At 38.5% G+C, this 27,070-nt stretch overlaps 1 protein-coding gene across 1 annotated transcript in view; it reads left to right on the top strand.

Moving 5' to 3' along the window:
* Positions 1–27,070, top strand: part of ALKBH8 (alkB homolog 8, tRNA methyltransferase) — a 137,204-nt gene that overhangs the window by 67,459 nt on the left and 42,675 nt on the right. The window contains exons 8-9 of the mRNA XM_069554941.1: positions 2,271–2,377; positions 24,439–24,590. Coding sequence (XP_069411042.1) covers positions 2,271–2,377; positions 24,439–24,590 — 259 coding nt within the window. The remainder of the gene's footprint in view (positions 1–2,270; positions 2,378–24,438; positions 24,591–27,070) is intronic.

The raw sequence follows: 27,070 nt of genomic DNA, 5'->3' as shown, positions 1-27,070 counted from the left end.
TAAGAATTTTCCACATGTTGTTGTGGAAAGTCAAAGGCTTTAGCATAGTCAGTGAAGCAGAAGTAGATGTTTTCCTGAAATTCCCTTGCTTTTTCTATGATCCAGTGGTTGTTGGCAATTTGATCTCTGGTTCCTCTGCCTTTTCTAAATCCAGCGTGTACATCTGGAAGTTCTTGGTTCACATACTGTTGAAGCCTAGCTTGAAGGATTTTGAGCATGATCTTGCTAGCATATGAAGTGAGTGCAACTGTGCAGAAGGGCAAGCTCTTCTTTGGGATTAGAATGAAAACTGACCTTTTCCAGTCCTGTGGCCACTGCTGAGTTTTCCAAATTTGTTGGTATATGGAGGGCAGCACTTTAACAGTATCATCTTTTAGGATTTGAAATAGCTCAACTGGAATTCCATCACCTCCCCTAGCTTTGTTTGTAGTGATGCTTCCTAAGGACTGCTTGACTTCATGCTCCAGGATGTCTGGCTGTTGGTGATTGATCAAACCATCGTGGTTATCTGGGTCATTAAGACTTTCTTGTATAGTTCTTCTGTGTTTTCTTGCTACCTCATCTCAATATCTTCTGCTTCTATTAGATCCATACCATTTTTGTCCTTTATTGTGCCCATCTTTGCATGAAATGTTACCTTTGTATCTCTAATTTTCTTGAAAAGATCTCTAGTCTTTCCCATTCCATTGTTTTCCCCTGTTTCTTTGCACTGATCACTTAAAAAGGCTTTCTTATCTCTGTGTGCTATTCTTTGAAACACTTCATTCAGATGGGTGTATCTTTCCTTTTCTCTTTTGTCTTTCATTTCTCTACTTTTCTCAGCTATTTGTAAGGCCTCCTTAGACAACCATTTTTGCTTTTTGCATTTCTTTTTCTTGGGGTTGGTTACTGCTGTACAGTGTTACGAACCTCCATCCATAGTTTTTCAGGCACTCTGTTTACCAGGTCTAATCCCTTGAATCTATTTGTCACTTCTACTGTATAGTCATAAGGTATTTGACTTAGGTCATACCTGAATGGCCTGGTGGTTTTCCCTGTTTTCTTCAATTTAAGTCTGAATTTTGCAATAAGGATCAATATAATTCTATATAATTTATGAAGAATTTTCATGTATATCATCTGTTTTACCCAATATCATTATTATTATTAATAGGTATTAGTTACTGAATGCTTGCTTTGGTGCCTGGTGCTGTCCTAAATTTACCTTTGATGAAGGTATTATGCTAAATAATGTTCATCCCACTGATACTTAGTTGGCATATTTATTTTTCACATGGATTGATTTGTTTGCTTAAATTTTTTTTAGCCCTTTGATGTGCCTTTTTAAAATTCACATTTGGAGATTTCCCTTGTGGTCCCATGGCTAAGATGGTGCTCCAAATTCAAGAGGCCCAGGTTCAATCCCTGGTCAGAAAACTAGGTTCCATGTGCTGCAACCAAGACCCAGTGCAGCCAAATAAATAAATGAATAAATAAGAAAATATTTAAGTCTAAAATGTGTCACTTTAAAGGAAAAATGAATTATATGAAAACCTGCATCTAATAGTTACTTCTCTTTAAATTGTTAATATTCTAAAATAGGCTTCCCACATGGCACTAGTGATAAAGAACCCACCTGCCAGTGCAGGAGATATAAGAGATGCAGGTTCAGTTCCTAGGTCAGGAAGATCCTCTGGAGAAAGGCATGGCAACCCACTGCAGTATTCTTGCCTGGAGAATCCCATGGACAAAGGAACCTGGTAGGCTGCAGTCCAGAGAGTCACAAAAAGTTGGACATGACTGAAGTGACTTTGCATGCCTGCACATGAATAATATTATCTACTGTTTTTGTGTTTACAATGTACCAGATACTATGACAATCCTATAAGAGTTGAGGAAACTGGACACAGAGGTGTTAAATGAGTTGTCCTGAATCATATGGCCAGTAAGTGAAAAAGCCAAGATATAAATGTTTCAGGTTCTAAGTCCTTGAATTTGACTACTAATGTTTTTCATAGTATGAATGCTTCTCTGACCACCTGCATCACAATTTCCTTAGGTAATTGTTAGAAATGCAGATTCCTGAGGCTTACTGTAGACCTACTTTTAGTCATTCAGTTGATTCTTATGTGCACTGAAGTTTGAGAGCCAGTGTGCTATGCGCTCCTCTAAGCATTACCATGTTTTAATCTCTATTAGCTTAAAAAGATAGAATCAATGAATTACTCTTATTTTTGGAGTATATGACTTTTTGGGTTGATTGATCTTTATGCTTTTGTCTGTATTTCAAGATTGTCATGGATTTTAAGCACCCAGATGGTATGACAGTGCCAGTTATGCTGCCTTGTCGGAGTTTGCTGGTGATGACAGGAGAATCTAGATACCTTTGGACCCATGGGTATGTACTGAGATGACCCAGATGACAGGATACCTTTTGCCTTGTGAGAGTCTCATTCTTTTCTGAGCCACCAGAACCATGCCTCAGGCTTACACATTGAGGCTTGCACATGTACTGGCTTCCCCAGGGACATCTATGGCTTTTTAAAAAACTCTTTATTTTGAAAAAATTTCAGATTTAAAGAAAAATTGTAAGCATAATATGGTGAATTCCCTTCACCTTTCACATAGGTTTACCAATTGTGAATATTTTGCTGTCTGTTTTCATTGCTGCCAAAATCTTGTCTCTGTGTCCACTGATGCTGCACAGAAATATGAAGAAAGAGTTTGGAAGAAATAGAAATCTGGCTTTAATCCTCTGCTTGATGTAGTGGTGCACACCTGTAATCCCAGCTTTGGGACTCTGCAGCAGGAGGATTGCTTGAGTCTCAGGAGTTCTAGGCTGTAGTACACTATGCTGATCAGGTGTCTGCACTAAGTTTGGCATAATTTTTTCTCTAATGTGTTATTGTTATTATTGTTTTTGCTCAGTTGTTGAGAGGAAGTTGCAGCTATGATGACCTTTTATCTTTACGTGGTTCATCGCATATTTTTAAAGAGCAGGAACATTGTCTGTATTAGGGGTTGGCAAACTGTGGCTCATGAGCCAACTTCAGCCCTTATTTTTACACAGCTCTTGATCTAAAAGTGGTTTTACATTTTTAAAGTGTTGTAAAGAACAAAAACAAAAGAGAATATGTAATAGAGACTATAGATCGCCTTCTATGCCTGAAATACATACTATCTGGTCTTGTCACAGAAAAACTTTTCCAGCCCCTTGTTCTACAAAACCGCAGTGTGTGCCTCAAATTCAGGAAGTCCAACGTTGATCAAATGCTCTTATCATGCTCATACAGTCCATCTTGAAAATTTGCTAGTTGCACTTTATACTACTGTCAAAGAAAACCAGACTTTGACTGTAGTTAAAGCAACAAAAACAGATTTTACTCAGGAACTATTGGAATAAAGGAAGAGAGTATAGTGGTGGACTCAATTTCAAATGTAATAAGGAAAAATGGAGATTTATAGGCAGAGAGCCCGGGGTTGAGGGTGGGACAGTGTGCATGGATGGAAAATTACTAACAAGAAACATCAGTAGGAAGGGAGAATTCTGGCTACAATAGGATTCTTCCTGAAGGCACGCCACAGTGATCAAACATCACCTGGGGGAAAGATAGGTGTAAGGAATTTGGTCAGTTACCAAGGATGATCATATAATGGAGGATAGTGGATTGTGGCTAAACTGTGACTTAACAGGATTCTTGCTAAAATAGGGCACTAGACATGCCCAGGAGAAGGCAATGACACCCCACTCCAGTACTCTTGCCTGGAAGATCCCATGGATGGAGGAACCTGGTGGGCTGCAGTCCATGGGGTCGCTAAGAGTCAGACACGACTGAAGCAACTCAGCAGCAGCAGCAGCAGCAGCAGCAGCAGCAGCAGCAGCAGCAGCAGACATGCCTAAGGACAGGGCCTATTTGGGCTCAGAGTCAGTTTAGTTCAGTAGCTCAGTCAGGTCCAGCACTTTGCGACCCCATGGACTGCAGCATGCCAGGCTTCCCTGCCCATCACCAACTCCCAGAGCTTGCTCAAACTCATGTGCATCAAGTCAGTGCATCTGGTCCTCTGTCGTCCCTTTCTCCTCCTGCCTTCAATCTTTCCCAGCATCAGCATCTTTTCCAATGAGTCAGTGCTTCGCATAAGGTGCCAAAGTATTGTAGTTTCAGCTTCAGCATCAGTCCTTCCAATGAATATTCAAGACTGATTTTCTTTAGGATTGACTGGTTTGATCTCCTTGCAGTCCAAGGGACTCTTAAGAGTCTTCTCCAACACTACGGTTCGAAAGCATCATTTCTTTGGCACTCATCCTTCTTTATGGTCCAACTCTCACACCCATACATGACTATTGGAAAAACTATAGCTTTGACTATATGGACCTTTGTTGGTGAAGTAATGTCTCTGCTTTTTAATATGCTGTCTAGGCTTGTCATAACTTTTTTTTCAAGGAGAAAGTGTCTTTTAATTTAATGGCTGCAGTCACCATCTGCAGTAATTTTGGAGCCCAAGAAAATAAAGTCTGTCACTGTTTCCATTGTTTCCCCATCTATTTGCTATGAAGTGATGGGATCAGATGCCATGATCCTAGTTTTTTTGAATGTTGAATTTTAAGCCAGGTTTTTCATTCTCCTCTTTCAACTTCATCAAGAGGCTCTTTAGTTCTTCTCTTTCTGCCATAAGGGTGGAGTCATCTGCATATCAGAGGTTATTGATATTTTCCTGTAAAACTTGATTCCAGTTTGTGCTTCATTCTTCCAGCCCAGCGTTTTGCATGATGTACTCTGCATATAAGTTAAATAAGCAAGGTGATAATATACAATCTTGACGTACTCCTTTCCCAATTTTGAACCAGTCGGTTTTTCCATATCTGGTTCTAAGTGTTGCTTCTTGACCTGCGTACAGATTTCTCTGGTGGTAGGTAAGGTGGTCTGGTGGTCTGGGCTCAGAGTAACCTGCCGAAGGTTTGGTTGAGGAGAGTCTGTCAGTACCTCATGGTAAGTTTTCCATCTCATCTAGGATTTGATCCATGATCCTGCATTACATTTAGTTGTCAATTCTCTTTAGCCTTCTTTAATTTGAAGCAGTTTTTCAACTTTTCTTTGTCTTGTTGACATTTACACTTTTAAGAATGCCAGTTGTTTTATATAATGACCCTGAGTTTTTTTTTTTTTTTATTGAATCTAATGTAAATGAAATGCGTTATTAACTCTTGGCAGGAATAAATCCTCAGCCTTTTGAGGTGGAAGCATCATTCTGCTAAAATTTACCTATATTGTCACTTAAAATACTGCTGAATTCTGAACTTATTAGTGCTGCCCTGGTTGGAGACTTTTTTTGACTCATTTTTTAAAAATTCAGAGAAATGAGCATTTAAATGAGTTTGTAACCTGTCCTAAATGAACCATAAAAACAGATAGCCTGATTTTGTGCACTAAAGATTAAATTTGCCTGATTTTTTTTTTCACAGCCATTTAAAATATTTTTCACTTTCAGCAACTGAAAATGGTGATTTGATCCAACAGTTTAAAGTGTTCCTATAATTTTGAAAATACTAAAGGCAAAGGAGAAAAGGAAATAAATACTCATCTGAATGCAGAGTTCCAAAGAATAGCAAGGAGAGGTAAAGAAGCCTTCCTCAGCAATCAATGCAAAGAAATAGAAGAAAACAATGGGAAAGACTAGAGATCTTTTTAAGAATATTAGAGATACAAAGGTAATATTTCATGCAAAGATGGGCACAATAAAGGACAGAAACAGTATGGACCTAGCAGAAGCAGAAGATATTAAGCAAAGGTGGTTAGAATACACAGAAGTATACAAAAAAGATCTTAATGATCCAGATAACCAGGGTGGTGTGATCAGTCACCTAGAGCCAGGCATCTTGGAGTATGAAATCAAGCGGGCCTTAGGAAGCATCACTACAAACAAAGCTAGTGGAGGTGATGGAATTTTAGCTAAGCTATTTCAAATCCTGAAAGATGATGCTGTTAAAGTGCTGCACTCCATATGCCAGCAAATTTGGAAAACTCAGCAGTGACCATAGGACTGTAAATGGTCAGTTTTCATTCCAATCCCAAAGAAGAGCAATGCCAAGAATGTTTAACCTACTGCACAGTTGCACTCACTTCACATGCTAACAAGGTCATGCTCAAAATCCTTCAAGCTAGGCTTCAACAGTATGTGAACCAAGACCTTCCAGATGTTCAAGCTGGATTTAGAAAAGGCAGAGGAACCAGAGATCAAATTGCCAGATCCTTTGGATCATAGAGCAAGAGAGTTCTAGGAAAACATCTACTTCTGCTTTATTGGCTATGCTAAAGCCTTTGACTGTGTGGATCACAACAACCTGTGGAAACTGTTAAAGAGATGGGAATACCAGACCACATTACCTGCCTCCTGAGAAATCTCTATGCAGGCCAAGAAGGACATGGAACAATAGACTGGTTCCAGATTGGGAAAGGAGTATGTCAAGACTGTACATTGTTATCCTGCTTATTTAACTTATATGCAGAGTACCCATGCATAATGCCTGGCTGGATGAAGCACAAGGTGGAATCAGGGTTTCTGGGAAAAATATCAATAACCTCAGAAATACAGATGATACCAGCCTTGTGGCAGAAAGTGAAGAAGAACTAAAGAGCCTATTGATGAAGTGTGAAAGAGGAGAGTGAAAAAGTTGGCTTAAAACTCAACATTCAAAAAACGAAGATCATGGCATCCAGTCCCATCACTTCATGGCAGATAGCTGGGTAAACAATGGAAACAGTGACAGACTCTATCTTCTTGGGCTCCAAATCACTACAGATGGTGACTGCAGCCATTAAATTAAGAGACACTTGTTCCTTGGAAGAAAAGCTATGACAAACCTAGACAGCATATTAAAAAGCAGAGACATTACTTCACTGACAAAGGTCTGTCTAGTCAAAGCTATAGTTTTTCCAGTAGTCATGTATAGATATGAGAGTTGGACCATAAAGAAAGCTGAGTGTCAAAGAATTGATCCTTTTAAACTGTGGCATTAGAGAAGACCATTGAGAGTCCCTTGGACAGCAAAGAGATCAAACCAATCACTCCTAAAGGATATCAGGCCCGAATATTCATTGGAAGGACTGATGCTGGAGGTGAAGCTCCAATACTTTGGCCACTTGATGTGAAGAACTGACTCACTGAAAAGACCCTGATGATGGGAAAGATTGCAGACAGGAGGAGAAGGAGATGGCAGAGGATGAGATGGTTGGATGGCATCACCAACTTGAGGGACATGAATTTGAGCAAGCTCTGGGAGTTGATGACAAACGGAATGCTGGTGTGCTGCAGTATATGTGGTTGCAAAGAGTCAGACATGACTGAAAGACTGAACTAACTGAGCATTTGTATTTTTCAGAAAATTTCAAGATTTTTCTGATATGCATCTGGATTTTAAAAATTGATTACAAATTTTTCTATTAGATCCTAGTTTTGGTCATATAGAGTTCTGTTGTTTTTCTGTTGACCAATCATGATACAATAGTATTAAGTAAGCAATAGTTACATAATCACAAAAGTAAAAGATGTATATCAGTTTTCACAATCAATAGCCAGACAAAAAATAAAAGTTGCACTTGCAAACCATAATGCAAACATGATTAACTTAACAATTTAAAATACTTACATCCAATTTGGGAGGGTCAAGCAGAATGATGTGATACATGGAATTGTATACATGCACATGTTTTCATCCACCCAGCCAGTCTATATCTTTTGGTTGGTGCATTTAATCCATTTACATTTAAGATATGTATCAATGTGTATGATCCTATTACCATTTTCCTAGTTGTTTTGGGATTACTTTCTGCAGGTCTTTTCCTTCTCTTGTGTTTTCTTCCTAGAGAAATTCCTTTAGTGTTTGTTGTAAAGCTGGTTTGGTGTTGCTGAATTCTCTTAACTGTTACCTGTCTGTAAAGTTTTGATTTCTCCATCAAATCTGAAGGAGAGTTTTGCTGGGTAGAGTGCTGGTTGTAGGTTCTTGGTTGTAGGTTCTTTCCTTTCATCACTTTAAATATATCATGCCATTCCTTTTTGGGTTGTAGAGTTTCTATTGAGGAATCAGTTGGTAGCCTGATGGGAGTTCCCTAGTATGTTATTTGTTGTTTTATTAATCTGTCTTTAATTTTTGTCCGTTTGATTACTGTGTGTCTCGGTGTTTTCCTCCTTGGGTTTATCCTGCCTGTGTGTTTGTGTATGTATGTGTGTGTTAAGAAAAAAGAGAGAAGGGAGAAAAGTGAAGGAAAGAGACAGTGATGGGAACAGAGGGAGACTGACCAAACAAATGGTGTGTCAACTATTGGAAGGTTCCTTGGAATTTGAGTGGAAGGGAGAATTAATCAAAGAAGCACACTTAGTGTACTAAAAATACATATAAACTCTAGAAATAAACTTTGATGAAAAATATTTTGATCTGTGCTAAAAAAGCACTAGAAAGCACCACTGAAGAAGATTGATTCACACAGCCAGTTCAAACACTTTTTGTGTGTGTGTGTGTGGCTTCACTGGGTCTTTGTTGCATTTTGTGCAGACTTTCTTTAGTTGTGGAGAGTGGGATCTCCTCTTTGTTGCAGTGCTTGGACTATTCATTGTGGTGGTTTTTCTTGTTGGAGAGCACAGGCTCTAGGTGTGCAGGATTCAGTATTTGAAACGTGGGCTTCAGTAGTTGTGACACACAGGCTCAGTAGTTGTGGCATATGGGCCTAGTTGCTCTGAGGCATGTGGAATCCTCCCGTACCAGGTATCGAACCTGTGTCTCCTGCACTGGCAGGTGGAGACCCATCCACTATGCCACCAGGGAAGTCCCCAAACACTTTCAATTGGATATAGTTAAGTTTACTGTTCTAGTTACTATGCACTAAAGCAGAGATGGCAGACTGGCAGAACATGAGTCAAATATAGCAGTCAAACTGTTTAGCTAGGGCACTGGTAGTCAACATTGTAGAATTTTAAAAAATTGATTGTATATGAGTATCAGCAGCTTTTACAGGATTCTGAATTTTCAGCTTCTTTTGAAAATTGACAACACCTGAAAACATTAGACCACAGTATCTTTTGACAGCAGTAGCTGAGACTATCAATGGCCTTCTTTAGGTGCAACTATACTTTCAGGTTCTCTAGGGTTCCTACTGCTTTCTATGATTGCCTGCAGTATGACTGAGTATCTGTTGTCATTCATCATTGTGCTCATACTAATGTCTTTATCTTATAACGGACTTAAATGAAAATTATTTCTTAAACTTATATCTGTTTTAGAAGTGGGGGGAAAAGCTAGAAGGAATAGGAATGTGTGTTTTAAGAAAAATGGAAGAGAATGCTTAATTTTTTTGAAATGAAGACAGTTCCTATGTATTTAATGGCAAACAGTGTATTTCTAAAGTCTGCCTGCTTCACTCATTTATGTTATTAGACTAGCCTTGGGTTCAGTTAGTTCATGAATCTGTGTGAGCTCTTCTTTTAAATTATTTTTGGAGCCCTTTGTGCTAGATACTATCTGAAAGCTTTACATACATTAACTCATGTAACTGATATAATCACAGTGGAAAGTTTTTTTCATGGTTTTGCCCACATTTTTAAAGGAAATTGGAGCATAAAGAGGTTCCATAACTTGTACAGAGTTGTGAAACCAGTCAAGGGCAGAGACAAGATCAGAGTCTGCCTTCAGGATCTATGCTCTTAACCATACTGTTACAACTAAATTCGTTTGCTCCCTTTCATCTGATATTATGCAGGTGCCTTGTAGCCTTCACACTTTTGTCAACTCTTAATGTAATAAATTTCCTTTTCCTTTCAATTCACTTCTTTTTAACATATAGCTCAACTTGTTTGTTTATTTCCTTTATAATATATAAAGTTTTTTCTGATGACAATAGCCTGAAATAATTTCTCCCTTAACTCCTAAAGGCTGTGTTGCCTCCTACTGGCTTGTGCTATCTTTTCTATCGTATTGAACTATTATTTAAATTTATAATAATGTTTTTATCTTGTTATTTAATGTTTTCCTAACTAGATTATAATTTGAGTACAGGGAAAAAAAGATGTTCAGAGATATTTAAATAATTATTTTTAACATATAGATTGCCTATTCCCAAAAGTCTGAGATTGGTTCCAAAAGCAGTAAGTACTGCTTGACCTTTGCCTAAGATTTAACTTTAGGCAACTGAAATAATTGACTTCAGAGAGCCATCAGTTCAGTTCAGTTCAGTTGCTCAGTTGTGTCTGACTCTTTGTGACCTCATGAATTGCAGCACGCCAGGCCTCCCAGTCCATCACCAACTCCCGGAGTTCACTCAGACTGACGTCCATCAAATCAGTAATGCCATCCAGTCATCTCATCCTCAGTCGTCCCCTTCTCCTCCTGCCCCCAATCTCTCCCAGCATCAGAGTCTTTTCCAATGAGTTATCTCTTCGCATGAGGTGGCCAAAGTACTGGAGTTTTAGCTTTAGCATCATTCTTTCCAAAGAAATCCCAGGGTAGATCTCCTTCAGAATGGACTGGTTGGATCTTGTTGCAGTCCAAGAGACTCTCAAGAGTCTTCTCCAACACCACATTTCAAAAGCATCGATTCTTCGGCACTCAGTCTTCCTTATAGTCCAACTCTCACATCCATCCATGACCACTGGAAAAACCATAGCCTTGACTAGACGGACCTTTGTTGGCAAAGTAATGTCTCTGGTTTTCAATATGCTATCTAGGTTGGTCATAACTTTTCTTCCAAGGAGTAAGCATCTTTTAATTTCATGGCTGCAGTCACCATCTGCAGTGTAAAGTCTGACACTGTTTCCACTGTTTCCCCATCTATTTCCCATGAAGTGATGGGACCAGATGCCATGATCTTCGTTTTCTGAATGTTGAGCTTTAAGCCAACTTTTTCACTCTCCTCTTTCACTTTCATCAAGAGGCTTTTTAGTTTCTCTTCACTTTCTGCCATAAGGATGTCATCTGCATATCTGAGGTTATTGATATTTCTCCTGGCAATCTTCATCCCAGCTTGTACTTCTTCCAGCCCAGCATTTCTCATGATATACTCTGCATAGAAGTTAAATAAGCAGGGTGACAATATACAGCCTTGACGTACTCCTTTTCCTATTTGGAACTAGTCTGTTGTTCCATGTCCAGTTCTAACTTGCTTCCTGACCTGCATACGGATTTCTCAAGAGGCAGGTCAGGTGGTCTGGTATTCCCATCTCTTTCAGAATTTTCCACAGTTTATTGTGATCCACACAGTCAAAGGCTATGGCATAGTGAATAGAGCAGAAATAGATATTTTTCTGGAACTCTCTTGCTTTTTCCATGATCCAAAGGATGTTGGCAATTTGATTTCTGGTTCCTCTGGCTTTTCTAAAACCAGCTTGAACATCTGGAAGTTCGCGGTTCACGTATTGCTGAAGCCTGGCTTGGAGAATTGTGAGCATTACTTTACTAGCATGTGAGATGAGTGCAATTGTGTGGTGGTTTGAGCATTCTTTGGCATTGCCTTTCTTTGGGACTGGAATGAAAACTGACCTTTTCCAGTCCTGTGGCCACTGCTGAGTTTTCCAAATTTGTTGGCATATTGAGTGCAGCACTTTCACAGCATCATCTTCCAGGATTTGAAATAGCTCAACTGGAATTCCATCACCTCCACTAGCTTTGTTTGTAGTGATGCTTTCTAAAGCCCACTTGACTTCACATTCCAGGATGTCTGGCTCTAGGTGAGTGATCACACCATCATGATTATCTGGGTCATGAAGATCTTTTTTGTACAGTTCTTCTGTGTATTCTTTCCATTTCTTCTTAATATCTTCTGCTTCTGTTAGGTCCATACCATTTCTGTCCTTTATTGAGCCCATCTTTGCATGAAATGTTCCCTTGGTATCTTTAATTTTCTTGAAGAGGATCTCTAGTCTTTCCCATTCTATTGTTTTCCTCTATTTCTTTGCATTGATCGCTGAGGAAGGCTTTTTTATCTCTTCTTGCTATTCTTTGGAACTCTGCATTCAGATGCTTATATCTTTCCTTTTCTCCTTTGCTTTTTGCTTCTCTTTTCACAGAGAAAAGGAAGAGAAGCGAAAGGCCTCCCCAGACAGCCATTTTGCTTTCTTGCATTTCTTTTCCATGGGGATGGTCTTGATCCCTGTCTCCTGTACAATGTCAGGAACCTCCATCCATAGATCATCAGGCACTCTATCTATCAGATCTAGGCCCTTAAATCTATTTCTCACTTCCACTGTATAATCATAAGGGACTTGATGTGGGTCATACCTGAATGGTCTAGTGGTCTTCCCTACTTTCTTCAATTTAAGTTTGAATTTGGCAATAAGGAGTTCATGATCTGAGCCACAGTCAGCTCCTGGTCTTGTTTTTGTTGACTGTATAGAGCTTCTCCATCTTTGGCTGCAAAGAATATAATCAGTCTGATTTCAGTGTCGACCATCTGGTGATGTCCATGTGTAGAGTCTTCTCTTGTGTTGTTGGAAGAGGGTGTTTGCTATGAGCAGTGCATTTTCTTGGCAAAACTCTATTAGTCTTTGCCCTGCTCCATTCCGCATTCCAAGGCCAAATTTGCCTGTTACTCCAGGTGTTCCTTGACTTCCTACTTTTGCATTCCAGTCCCCTATAATGAAAAGGACATCTTTTGGGGGTGTTAGTTCTACAAGGTCTTGGAGGTCTTCATAGAACCGTTCAACTTCAGCTTCTTAAGCATTACTGTTTGGGGCATAGACTTGGATTACCGTGGTATTGAATGGTTTGCCTTGGAAACGAAGAGAGATCATTCTGTCGTTTTTGAGATTGCATCCAAGTACTGCATTTCGGACTCTTTTGTTGACCGTGATGGCTACTCCATTTCTTCTGAGGGACTCCTGCTCACAGTAGTAGATATAATGGTCATCTGAGTTAAATTCACCCATTCCAGTCCATTTTAGTTCGCTGATTCCTAGAATATCGACGTTCACTCTTGCCTTCTGCTGTTTGACCACTTCCAATTTGCCTTGATTCATTGACCTGACATTCCAGGTTCCTATGCAATATTGCTCTTTACAGCATTGGACCTTGCTTCTATCACCAGTCACATCCACAACTGTGTATTGTTTTTGCTTTGGCTCCATCCCTTCATTCTTTCTGGAGTTATTTCTCCACTGATCTCCAGAAGCGTGTTGGGCACCTACTGACCTGGGGAGTTCCTCTTTCAGTATCCTATCTTTTTGCCTTTTCATACTGTTCATGGGGTTCTCTAGGCAAGAATACTGAAGTGGTTTGCCATTCTCTTTTCCAGCTATTTAGTACCTAAGAGAGAATTGCTAATATGAGTTTCAAGATATTCATTGTTATAAAATAACTTAATTTTGTTCTTTGTTCAGTATTTTGGTTTTAATCATTTTCAGCTATCTGTGTAACAGTCATATAATTTCAGACACTGTTTGTTTTTCTTCTAAAATATTGCCTTCAGCATGAACTCTTTTAAATGAGCTGTTCTTACAACTTGTTTTATGAAGCTGGCACTATCCTGACAGCAAAATTTGTCAAGGACATTACAAAAAAGGAAATTGCAGACCAATATCTCTCAGAGATCGTAAAAGTTTCTGACAAATTATTAGAAAATTCAAACCTGAAATATATAAAAATGAAAATACATCAAGACTAAGTGGAATTTATCCCAGAGTTGCAAGATTGGTTTAACAGTTGGAAGTCAAAGGATAAAAGAGAAAAAATAATCATCTTGATTGATGCAGAAAATATATTTTGACAGAATTTAGCATCCACTCATGATAAAAACTTGGCAAACCAGATAAGAAGGAAAGTTAAGTGTGATTAAAGAGCATCTGTGAAAAACCCATGGGCAGTATCACAGTTAATAATAAAATATTAAATGCTTTTCCTAAAATATTGAAAAGGCTGGGATTTTACTCTCATCACTTCTATTTAATATTATATTGGATGTCTTAGTATAATAATACAAGAGAAAGCAATAAAAATCATATGTGATTGAGGGCTTCCAGTTTAAGATGGTGGAATGGAAGGGTGTGTACTGATCTCCTCCTGCAAGAGCACCAAAATTGCAACTGTTTTGAATTCTTGAACAGCCATCGACAGGAGGATGTTGAAACCTATCAAAAAAAGATACCCTACATCCAGGGAAGAAGCCACAGTGAGATAGTAGGAGGAGTGCAATTGCAATAAAATCCAATCCCATACCCACTGAGTGGGCAACCCACAAACTAGAGAACAGTAACACTGAAGAAGTTCTCCGACTGTTGTGAAGGTTCTGAGCCCCATGACAGGCTTTCCAGCTTGGGGATCTAATAAAGAATGGGAATCCCCAGGGAATATGACCTTAAGGCCAGCAGAATTTGATTATAGGACTTCCACAGGACTGGGGGAAACAGAGACTCTACTCTTTGAGGGCACAAAGTTTTGCTTGCACCAAGACCCAAGGGAAAGGAGGAATGACCTCACAGGAGACTGAGCCAGATCTACCTGCTAGTGTTAGGCAGTATCCTGTGGAGGCATGGGTGAGCAAGGGCTTGCCACAAGGATAGGGGCACTGGCAGCAGCAGTCCTGGAAGATGCCCCTTGGTGTAAGCCCTCTTGGAGGTCACCATTAACCCTAACATAGAGTTCATAGACCCCAGAGTGGGTCACCTCAGGCCAAACAACCAACAGGGAGGGAGCAAAACCCCACCCATCAGCAGATAATTGGATTCTAGCTTTACTGAGCAAAGCCCTGCCCACCAGAGGAAGACCCAGTTTTCCCCACCCAGTCCCTCCATCAGGAATCTTATATAAGCCACACTTAGCATCATCTACTAGAGGACAGATAAAAGAAGAGAGAAGAACCACAGACTCAAAGGCATCACAGAAAGTTAATCAGGATGAAAAGCAGAAAGTTATGTCCCATGTGAAGGGACGAGATAAAACGCCTCAAAAAACTAAATGAAGTGGAGATAGGAAACCTTCCAGAAAAAGAAATCAGAATAATGATAGTGAAGATGACTCAGGATCTTGGTAACAAAATGGAGAAGATGTAAGAAGTGTTTATCAAAGACCTAGAAGCACTAAAGAACAAGCAGACAGAGATGAACAATACACTAGAAGGAATCAATAGCAGAATAACTGAGACAGAAGAATGCATAAGCGATCTGGAGAACAAAATGGTATAAATCACTGCCCCAGAACAGAATATAGGGGAAACAAATGAAGACAGTCTAAGAGACTTCTGGGACAATGTTAAATGCATGAACATTTGCATTATAGGGGGAGTCCCAGAAGGAGAAGAGAGAGAAAGGACCAGAGATAATATTTGAAGCGATAATAGCTGAAAACTTCCCCAAATTGGAAAAGGAAACAGTTAGCCAAGTCCAGGAAGCACAGAGAGTCCAGGAAGAATAAACCCAAAGAGGAACACACCAAGAAACACAGTAATCAAACTGACAAAAGTTAAAGACAAAGAAAATATTAAAGCAACAAGGGAAAAAAATGACAACATACAAGGGAACTTCCATAAGGTTATCTGCTGATTTCTCAACACACACTCTACAAGCCAGAAGGAAATGGCATAATGTAAAGTGATGAAAGAGAAGAACCTATAACCAAGAATAGTCTCCCAGTATGACTTTCCTTCAGATTTGATGGAAAAAATCAAAAGCTTTCCAGACAAGCAAAAGTTAAGAGAATTCAGTGTCACTAGATCAGCTTTACAACAAATGCTAAAGGAACTTCTCTAAGTAGAAAACACAAGAGAAGGAAAAGACCTATGCAAAATAAACCCAAAACAGTTAAGAAAATGGTAATCAGTTCAGTTCAGTCGCTCAGTTGTGTCCGACTCTTTGTGACCCCATGAATCGCAGCATGCCAGGCCTCCCTGTCCATCACCAACTCCTGGACTTTACTCAGACTCAGGTCCATCGAGTCAGTGATGCCATCCAGCCATCTCATCTTCTGTTGTCCCCTTCTCCTCCTGCCCCCAATCCTTCCCAGCATCAGAGTCTTTTCCAATGAGTCAACTCTTTGCATGAGGTGGCCAAAGTACTGGAGTTTCAGCTTTAGCATCATTCCTTCCAAAGAAATCCCAGGGCTGATCTCCTTCAGAATGCCCTGGTTGGATCTCCTTGCAGTCCAAGGGACTCTCAAGAGTCTTCTCCAACACCACAGTTCAAAAGCATCAATTCTTTGGCACTCAGCCTTCTTCACAGTCCAACTCTCGCATCCATCCACGACCACAGGAAAAACCATAGCCTTGACTAGACGGACCTTAGTCGGCAAAGTAATGTCTCTGGTTTTCAATATGCTGTCTAGGTTGGTCATAACTTTCTTTCCAAGGAGTAAGCGTCTTTTAATTTCATGGCTGCAATCACCATCTGCAGTGATTTTGGAGCCCCAAAAAATAAAGTCTGACACTGTTTCCACTGTTTCCCCATCTATTTCCCATGAAGTGATGGGACTGGATGCCATGATCTTCGTTTTCTGAATGTTGAGCTTTAAGCCAACTTTTTTACTCTCCTCTTTCACTTTCATCAAGAGGCTTTTTAGTTCCTCTTCACTTTCTGCCATAAGGGTGGTGTCATCTGCATATCTGAGTTTATTGATTTTTCTCCTGGCAATCTTGATTCCAGCTTGTGCTTCTTCCAGTCCAGCGTTTCTCATGATGTACTCTGCATAGAAGTTAAATAAGCAGGATGACAATATACAGCTTTGACGTACTCCTTTTCGTATTTGGAACCAGTCTGTTGTTCCATGTCCAGTTCTAATTGTTGCTTCCTGACCTGCATACAGATTTCTCAAGAGGCAGGTCAGGTGGTCTGGTATTCCCATCTCTTTCAGAATTTTCCACAGTTTATTGTGATCCACACAGTCAAAGGCTATAGCATAGTGAATAAAGCAGAAATAGATATTTTTCTGGAACTCTCTTGTTTTTTCCATGATCCAGCAGATGTTGGCAATTTGATTTCTGGTTCCTCTGGCTTTTCTAAAACCAGCTTGGACATCTGGAAGTTCGCGGTTCACGTATTGCTGAAGCCTGGCTTGGAGAATTGTGAGCATTACTTTACTAGCATGTGAGATGAGTGCAATTGTGTGGTGGTTTGAGCATTCTTTGGCATTGCCTTTCTTTGGGACTGGAATGAAAACTGACTTTTTCCAGTCCTGTGGCCACTGCTGAGTTTTCCAAATTTGCTGGCATATTGAGTGCAGCACTTTCACAGCATCATCTTCCAGGATTTGAAACAGCTCAACTGGAATTCCATCACCTCCACTAATTTGTTCGTAGTGACGCTTTCTAAAGCCCACTTGACTTCACATTCCAGGATGTCTGGCTCTAGATGAGTGATAACACCTTTGTGATTATCCAGCTCATGGAGATCTTTTTGTACAGTTCTGCTGTGTATTCTTGCCACCTCTTCTTAATATCTTCTTCTTCTGTTAGGTCCATACCATTTCTGTCCTTTATGGAGCCCATCTTTGCATGAAATGTTCCCTTCGTATCTCTGATTTTCTTGAAGAAATCTCTAGTCTTTCCCATTTTGTTGTTTTCCTCTATTTCTTTGCATTGATCGCTGAGGAAGGCTTTCTTATCTCTGTTTGCTATTCTTTGGAACTCTGCATTCAGATGCTTATATCTTTCCTTTTTGTCCTTTGCTTTTCACTTCTCTTCTTTTCACATCTATTTGTAAGGCCTCCCCAGACAGCCATTTGGCTTTTTTGCATTTCTTTTCCATGGGGATGGTCTTGATCCCTCTTTCCTGTACAGTGTCCAAAACCTCATTCCATAGTTCATCAGGCACTCTATCAGATCTAGGCCCTTGAATCTATTTCTCACTTCCACTTTGTAATCATAAGGGATTTGATGTAGGTCTTAGCTGAATGGTCTAGCGGTTTTCCCTCCTTTCTTCAATTTAAGTCTGAATTTGATAATAAGGAGTTCATGATCTGAGCCACAGTCAGCTCCTGGTCTTGTTTTTGTTGACTGTATAGAGCTTCTCCATCTTTGGCTGCAAAGAATATAATCAGTCTGATTTTGGTGTTGAACATCTGGTGATGTCCATGTGTAGAGTCTTCTCTTGTGTTGTTGGAAGAGGGTGTTTGCTATGACCAGTGCATTTTCTTGGCAAAACTGTATTATCTTTGCCCTGCTTCATTCCTCATTCCAAGGCCAAATTTGCCTGTTACTCCAGGTGTTTCTTGACTTCCTCCTTTTGCATTCCAGTCCCCTATAATGAAAAGGACATCTTTTGGGGGTGTTAGTTCTAAAAGGTCTTGGAGGTCTTCATAGAACCATTCAACTTCAGCTTCTTCAGCATTACTGTTTGGGGCATAGACTTGGATTACCCCGTGATATTGAATGGTTTGCCTTGGAAACGAAGAGAGATCATTCTGTCGTTTTTGAGATTGCATCCAAGTACTGCATTTCGGACTCTTTTGTTGACCATGATGGCTACTCCATTTCTTCTGAGGGACTTCTGCTCACAGTAGTAGATATAATGGTCATCTGAGTTAAATTCACCCATTCCAGTCCATTTTAGTTCGCTGATTCCTAGAATATCAACGTTCACTCTTGCCTTCTGCTGTTTGACCACTTCCTATTAGCCTTGATTCATGGATCTGACATTCCAGGTTCCTGTGCAATATTGCTCTTTACAGCATCAGACCTTGCTTCTATCACCAGTCACTTCCACAGTTGGGTATTGTTTTTGCTTTGGCTCCATCCCTTCATTCTTTCTGGAGTTATTTCTCTAGTGATCTCCAGTAGCATATTGGGCACCTACTGACCTGGGGAGTTCCTCTTTCAGTATCCTATCATTTTACCTTTTCATACTGTTCATGGGGTTCTCTAGGCAAGAATACTGAAGTGGTTTTCCATTCCCTTCTCCAGTGGACCACATTCTATCAGACCTCTCCACCATGACCCTCCCGTCTTAGGTTGCCCCATGGGCATGGCTTAGTTTCATTGAGTTAGACAAGGCTGTGGTCCTAGTGTGATTAGATTGACTAGTTTTCTGTGAGTATGGTTTCAGTGTGTCTGCTCTCTGATGCCTTCTTGCGGCACCCACCATCTTACTTGGGTTTTTCTTACCTTGGGCATGGGGTGTCTCTTCTCGGCTGCTCCAGCAAAGCTCAGCCGCTGCTCCTTACCATAAATGAGGGGTATTTCCTCACTGCTGCCCTTCCTGAGCTTCAACGTGAGATGGCTCCTCTAGGCCCTCCTGCGCCCATGCAGCCACCACTCCTTGGACGTGGGGTTGCTCCTCCCGGATGCCGCCCCTGGCCTCGGACGCAGGTAGCTCTTCCCGGCTGCCGCCCCTGACCTCGGACGCATAGTAGCTCCCCTCGGCAGTTCCTGTGCCGTCGCAGCCTGGCTGTCTAGGCCGTTGCCCCTGACCTCGGACGTGGGGTAACTCCTCTTGGCTACCGCCCTTTGGGCATGGGGTCCTTCCGGCATTTGCCTCTGACCTCGGATGTGTGGTATCTCCTCTCGGCTGCGCTTAGTGTGCCGGTCGCAGCCACCTGCGCTTAGTGCGCTGGTTGCAGCCACCTGCCAAGAAGATAGTAATAGAATCATACATATGGATAATTACCTTAAATATAAATGGATTAAATGTACCAACCGAAAGACATAGACTGGGCAGATGAGAACATGTACATGTATGTACTTCAACTTACCACATCACTCTATTTAACCCCCCAAATTATATGTAATTATTTTATATTGTTGGATTAATCATGTTTCCTAATGATCTTTTATTTTTTGTCTGGCTATTGATTGTGAAAACTAATAAACATCTTTACTATTGTGATTATGTAACTATTATTCACTTAATACCATTGTATCATGATTGGTCAACAGAAGATAGTTGAATTCTATATCACCAAAGCTATCATTTAATAGAAAAATCTATAATCACTTTTTAAAATCCAGATGCATATCAGTATTATCTTAGAATTTTTTCATAAATACAAATGCCCAGGTATTGTATTTGTTTTTCAGAGCTCCAGATGTGTTTCTAATGAGTAGCCATGTTTAAAAATAACTAGACTATATGATGATCTTTTTTCTAGTTTGTTTCGCTTTTTCTATTTCATATTCAGTGTTCCCATTTCATTTAGTTTGTTTCCAACCGCTCCATCTCTTCTCTTCTTTTTGATGTTCTTTCTCAAACCTTTATCAAGCATGGTAGAAAAACCTTATATATATATATATATATATATATATATATATATATATATATATATATATATATATAAGATAATAGATATATTTTAGAAAACATGAATTTTTGCCTAGCTAAAAAATTTATGACATTTTGATTCCACTTGCTTAACTTAGTATGAATAAAATGCTAGGTTTCTACTTTTTTTAAAAAATAGGCAACAAGCAACACAGGTTTATTGTATAGTACAGGGAACTATAGTCAGTATCTTGTAATAGCCTATAATGGAAAAGAATCTGAAAATAATATATGTGTGTATATATAACTGAATCACCGTGCTGTGCACTTGAAACACTGTAAGTCAACTATACTTCAATAAAATATATATATATTAAGAAAAAAATATATGTATTTGAAAGGAAAAAAGTAAAACCCTTTGTAGATTTGAAAATCCTAGCATATCTGCTACAGTGGAAACAGTGGCTGACTTTACTTTTTGGGGCTCCAAAATCCCTGCAGATGGTGACTGCAGCCATGAAATTAAAAGACACTTACTCCTTGGAAGAAAAGTTATGACCAACCTAGACAGCATATTAAAAAGCAGAGACATTACTTTGCCAACAAAGGTCCATCTAGTCAAGGCTATGGTTTTTCCAGTGATCATATATGGATGTGAGAGACAGACTGTAAAGAAAGCTGAGCGCTGAAGAATTGATGCTTTTGAACTGTGGTGCTGGAGAAGACTCTTGAGAGTCCCTTGGTCAGTGAGTCTGACCCAGGCTCCTTTCAGATTGCTGCTTCTGTCCTGGGTCCTGAAGCATGTGAGACTCCCTTTAAGAGTGGAGTCTCTTATTTCCCTTAGCCCTTTGGCTTTCCAGAAATTAAGCCCTGTTGGCCTCCAAAGTCAAGTGTTTTGGGACCTCATCTTCCCCATGTTGTACCTTCAGGTGGGGAGCCTGATGTGGGGCTCAGATCTCTGGGACATGGATCCTGACTCTACCACATCTCTGCCCCTCTACCCATATCATTGTGGTTCCTTCTTTATGTCTGTAGTTGTAGATCTTTTCTGCTAATCCTCAGGCTGTTCTCACTGATAGTTGCTCTATACATAGTTGTAGTTTTGGTATGCCCCTGGGAGGAGGTGAACCCAGGGTCTTCCTACTCCTCCATCTTGGCCCCCACCAGTTCTTAATGTATTTTGGATATTAACCCTTATCAGATATTTAATCTGCAAATATTTTCTCTCATTCCATAAGAATTCCCATGCCATAGGAATACCATAGGTTTCTTTTTCATTTTGTTAATGATTTCCTTTTGTTGTGCAGAAGCTTTTTTGTTTGATGTAGTCCCACTTATTTTTTATTTTGTTGCATTTTGGGAATCCGGTTCTAGCAACAGACTAAGTGAACAGTATAACAATGACCAAATGAAAATTGAAATACATTATATTATTTCATTCTAGGATCAAGCCCACTTTAGTTATATGGTCGATTTTTCTCTTTTCTAGGTGTGTAGTCAACATTTGATTCTTGATGTATCAACAACTTTAGTATAAATTTATGCTTTTTAAAAATCTGCTGAAATCTTTCAGGCTTGGCACATTCTTTGTAAGCATGAAATCCACTTCTATAGGCAGATAGCCTTGCTAAAGTAAATCAAGCAGAAAACTTGGCTTCAGCTGAGTTAAGTCTTAGGAGTAGATTTAACAAGAGATACACAACACATGTATGCTAAAAATAATGAAACATTGCTAAGAGAAATTAAAGAAGGCCAAAATAAATGAGGAGATAAGAGATATCATAATCATGGATAGGAAACTTAATATTGTTAGATAGCAGTTATTCCCAGATTGGTCTAATGATTTAGTGTAATTCTAATCACAATCTTAAAAGGACTTTTTTTTTTGGTAGAAATTGATAAGCAGATCCTAAGATTTATCAGGAAATGTGAGTAATAGAGAATAACCAAAACAATCTTGAACATAAGAACAATGTTGGAGGACTTATTCTACTTAATGTTTCAGATTTACTGTGTATAAAGCTACCTAATCAAAAGAGTATAGTATTATTGTACAGATAAATCAGTGAGACAGAATATATTCATAGATGTAGTGTCAGTTGATTTTTGACAAAGATGCCAATACAATTCATTATGGAACAGAAAATTTTCAACAGATGGTGCTGGAAAAATCAGAGATCTGTGTGGAAATAGCATTAACCTTGATATACCTCATGCCATTCACAAAAATTAATATGGGGTAGATCATAGTTTTAAATGTAAACACAAATTATGATCTGTCTAGAAGAAAATACAAGAGGATACTTTGGCAAATCTGAGATAGGCAAAGTTTTTTCCCCCCACCTTGAGAAAGGTTTCAGAACACTAGAAGAAAAAGAAGACAAAATAACTGCATCCAAATTTGAATCTTCTGTTTATCAAAAGACAGCATCAAGCAAATGAAAAATCAATCTATACTCGGGGAAGAATATCCACAATACATATATCTAACAAAGGATTGGGCATAAGATCTGTTCAACATATCCTTTACTAGAAGGATCTATGAATGGCTAAAAAGCACATGAAAAGAAATACAGTATCATTGGTCATCAGAGAAATACAAATTATAACTACAATTTCATATCAATTGCCACTTGCTAAAAGTATTAAAATTTAAAACTTACAGTGTTTTGGTGAGAGTGTCAAGGAGCCTGAAACTCTCATATGCTGCTTGTGGGAGTATAAAAGTCTGTGCAAACATTTTGGAAAACTGTTATTTTCTTACCCTCTGACTCAACAATCTCACTCTTCAGTATTTTCCCAGGAGTAATAAAAGTATGTATCTGAAAAAAATGTTTATAGGCTTTATTTGTAATAGTCCCAGACTGGGAATACTAAATATTAGTAAACAGGAGATTTTGGATAAATTGCAGCATGTTCATATAGTGACATTTTGCTCAGTGATTAAAGAAAAACATGCACTACTGAAACACACAAAAACATGGCTGTATCTCCAAATTATGTGGAATGGGCAAAGCCAGAGAGAAGATAGTGCCAACTATATATGAAACTTAAGAACAGGCAAAACTGTGCTGATGGAAACCAGGTTAGTGGTTGCTTTGAGGAGAGGGGAAGATTGACTGGAAAAGGGCATGAGGGAGTTTCATGGGTAATTGGAAATATTCTACATCTTGATTGGGATGGTGGCTACATGGTTGTATACATTTGCCAAAATGCATGAACTATACACTTAAGATCTATGCATTTCACTCTATAAATTTAACTTTGAAAAGGCCATCATTTTTTTTACTTTTAGCAGGAATCATACCAATGATTTCTTTTTTCTATTCAAAAACTTGATCTTACTTCCAAGACTCCCTTTAAACTTTCTTAAAATTTACAATGACTTGTACTTTTCTCTTTTTATTTTGCATCTTTGTTTTACTTATTGTATCTGTGTTAATCATATGTTTTTTGTTCTGTTATCCGTTGTTTTCTGATGTTGATGTCTTTGTTTCACAGCTAGATTTCACTTACTGAGAAAGACACATTAGAAATTCCAATGATATTTATGTATTTATGTAGATCTCTATTTAGTTTTTTTTTCACTTTTTGGATTATATATTTAGAGGATGTCCTATTAGGTGCATACAAATATATAGAGTTTTTATGTTTTTTTGTTGGATTGACCCTTTTATCATTATGAAATGTTACTTTTTAATCTCTATTAATACCAATTGCCTTAAAGTCTACTTTCTGTGATTAGTATAACTATATCACTTTTTCTCTGGCTTTGCTAAGTGTATGCAAAATATTTGTTGTTTGTATGTTGTACTTTTTCTCTCTCTGTTTTTCAATCATTCTCTTTATTATAAGGTGTATCTCTTGTGATCAGCATGTACTTGGATTTTTTTTTTAAATCCAATCTGAAATTGTTCTTTAATTAGATTTGAAGTCCTTTTACATTCAACATAATTACTGATAATTGGATTGAAATTTGCTATTTCCCTTTTGCCAGCTGTTTCTTATTTTTTTTTCCTCTTGGTATTGATATTAATTAAACATTTGTTATTATTCTGTTTTCCCCCTTGAATAGTTAGTTAACTATAAATTCTTTTAATGATTACCCTGGAGATGATTTCCTAAGAGACAGAGACTTCTGTTTCTTTGTTTTTTCTATGATACAGTAATTCAGGGGATCCAATAAACATTTGCAACAAATTCTTGTAAAGTTACTGTATTCTCTTAATGTTTTTAAAGGACCTGAAATATTTTTTATGAATACAGTGTTAAGTAAATTAATTTAACTGTTGTTTCTAGAATCACACCCAGAAAATTTGATACTGTTCAAGCATCCAAGGGTCACAAAAGTGGAATTATCACCAGTGATGTTGAAGACTTAACTTTAAACAAGAGGGGGATACGGACATCATTTACGTTTAGGAAAGTGAGGCAAACACCTTGTAATTGTAGTAAGTATATAATTTGTTTCTACTGTAAATGGAGTAAATCTAGTTTGAAAATCTTTTAAAGTCCATCAGAACTGAGAAGAGCTTTATCTTAACTCCTGTAATGGCATTAACCATATTCTGCCTTGTATTGTACTTACATATATTTTCTTAAACACCCTCATTAGAGTTTATATTTCTTGAGGGCAGGAACTGTAACTTACTCATCTTTATTTTCCTTAAACATAGTACTTGAGCATTATTGGATTCTAAATGTTTTATTTATTGTACTCATGGTTAAGAGGACTACAGTGTGGGGGCATTAAAGTATCACTATACAAAAATAGATTTTTTTTGTGAAACAGCTTATCACATTTCTAAATTACTTCTCATTAATGCAGTAGGGAAATTGAGGATGACAAATTGTTCTATAATAAGTAGATAACTTTAGGGGGATAAAGAGTGGTTTGTCTTATTTGGAAAGGAGTGTTCAACAACTTGTCAGAAGGATGCTGTTTTGTATTATCTCTACAGGTGCATCATTACCTGTTTTTCTTGGACTCAATAAATTAAAACCCCTTTTTGTTTTATAAATAATGACAGTGATGTTAAGATTCTTTTTACATTTTGGTGGTTTCAATTATGGGAGGTATCACACCAGGAGCTTTTGGACTTAGTCATCTTAAAATTATGTTTTAAATCAGAAATCCTTTTTATATGTGCATGATATTATTATGTTAGGAAACTTGAAAGCTTCATATTTGATATTGTCATGTTGGTGAAAAGCTTAAAATAGGTTTTAACAGATTTTTGATTCTTCTGCTAAAAGTGGCAATGGAGACTTAAAATATCACAATTTTTTTCATTGATTAAAAATTTTTTTTTTTTTTTTTTTTAGCATTTGATGAATGTCTAACACAGCTATAGATTTACAAGCTATAAAAAAATAAGGCTTGGCTCTTGTACCCCAGGAACTTGAAGTCTAGTAGGAGGGAAAGTTTGTTTCCTTATGCCAATATTTTTGTTGTTGTTAAGGACATTAACTAAGTAATTTTTATTTTTTAAATTATAAAAGTATGATAACATTTACAGGAGACTTGGAAAATACAGAAAAAGTAATATATAGTTTTACAATATATTACAAGTATTTTTAAGTAGATAAATCAAGATTTTTATTTGGAGTTTCATTATCAAACTCTCAAAAAACAATAGAATACAGAATACAGAATTCTATTCTGCAGAATAGAATACAGAACAGAATATAGAAAAATAGAAGGATATAGTAGACCTGAAAAGCACTGTGAACCAGCTCAACAAAATTAAAGATTTATACAAATTTTCACACAGCAGCAGGGTACAGATTCTATTTAAGTTCCCATAGACTATGAAGCAGGAGACGTTATACTATCCAGGGGCATAAAACCAGGTGCAAAATTTTCATGATCACACACGAGCAAAGTAATGTTCAAAATTCTCCAAGCCAGGATTCAACAGTGGTGAATGGAGAACTTCCAGATGTTCAAACTGGATTTTAAAAAGGCAGAGGAACCAGAGATCAAATTGCCAACATCCTTTGGATCATGGAAAAAGCAAGAGAGTTCCAGAAAAACATCTACTTCTGCTTTATTGACTATGCCAAAGCCTTTGACTGTGTGGATTATAACAACCTGTGGAAAATTTTGAAAGAGATGGGAAGACCAGACAATCCTATCTGCCTGCTGTGAAACCTGTATGCAGGTCAAGAAGCAACAGTTAGAAGCAGACATTGAACAATGGACTGGTTCCAAATTGGGAAAAGAGCACATCAAGACTATATATTGACACCTTACTTATTATTTAACTTCTGTGCAGAGTACACCATGTGAAATGCTGGGGTGGATGCAGCACAAGCTGCCATCAAGGTTTCTGGGAGACATATCAATAACCTTGAATATGCAGATGATACTACCCTTATGGCAGAAAGTGAAGAACTAAAGAGACTCTTCATGAAGGTGAAAGAAGAGAGTGAAAAAGCTGGCTTAAAACTCAACATTCAAAAAATGAAGATCATACCATTTGATCCCATCAGTTCAGTTCAGTTCAGTTCAGTCGCTCAGTCATGTCCGACTCTTTGCGACCCCATGAATCGCAGCACGCCAGGCCTCCCTGTCCATCACCAACTCCCGGAGTTCACTCAGACTCACATCCATTGAGTCAGTGATGCCATCCAGCCATCTCATCCTCTGTCGTCCCCTTCTCCTCCTGCCCCTAATCCCTCCCAGCATCAGAGTCTTTTCCAATGAGTCAGTTCTTCGCAGGAGGTGGCCAAAGTACTGGAGTTTCAGCTACAGCATCATTCTCTCCAAAGAAATCCCAGGGCTAATCTCCTTCAGAATGGACTGGTTGGATCTCCTTGCAGTCCAAGGGACTCTCAAGAGTCTTCTCCAACACCACAGCTCAAAAGCATCAATTCTTCGGTGCTCAGCTTTCTTCACAGTCCAACTCTCACATCCATACATGACCAC

Source organism: Ovis canadensis, chromosome 15 (assembly GCF_042477335.2).
Source record: "Ovis canadensis isolate MfBH-ARS-UI-01 breed Bighorn chromosome 15, ARS-UI_OviCan_v2, whole genome shotgun sequence".
Taxonomy (NCBI): Eukaryota; Metazoa; Chordata; class Mammalia; order Artiodactyla; family Bovidae; genus Ovis; species Ovis canadensis.
The sequence above is the reverse complement of the archived record's forward strand: the minus strand, read 5'-3'. Positions and strand labels throughout refer to the sequence as shown.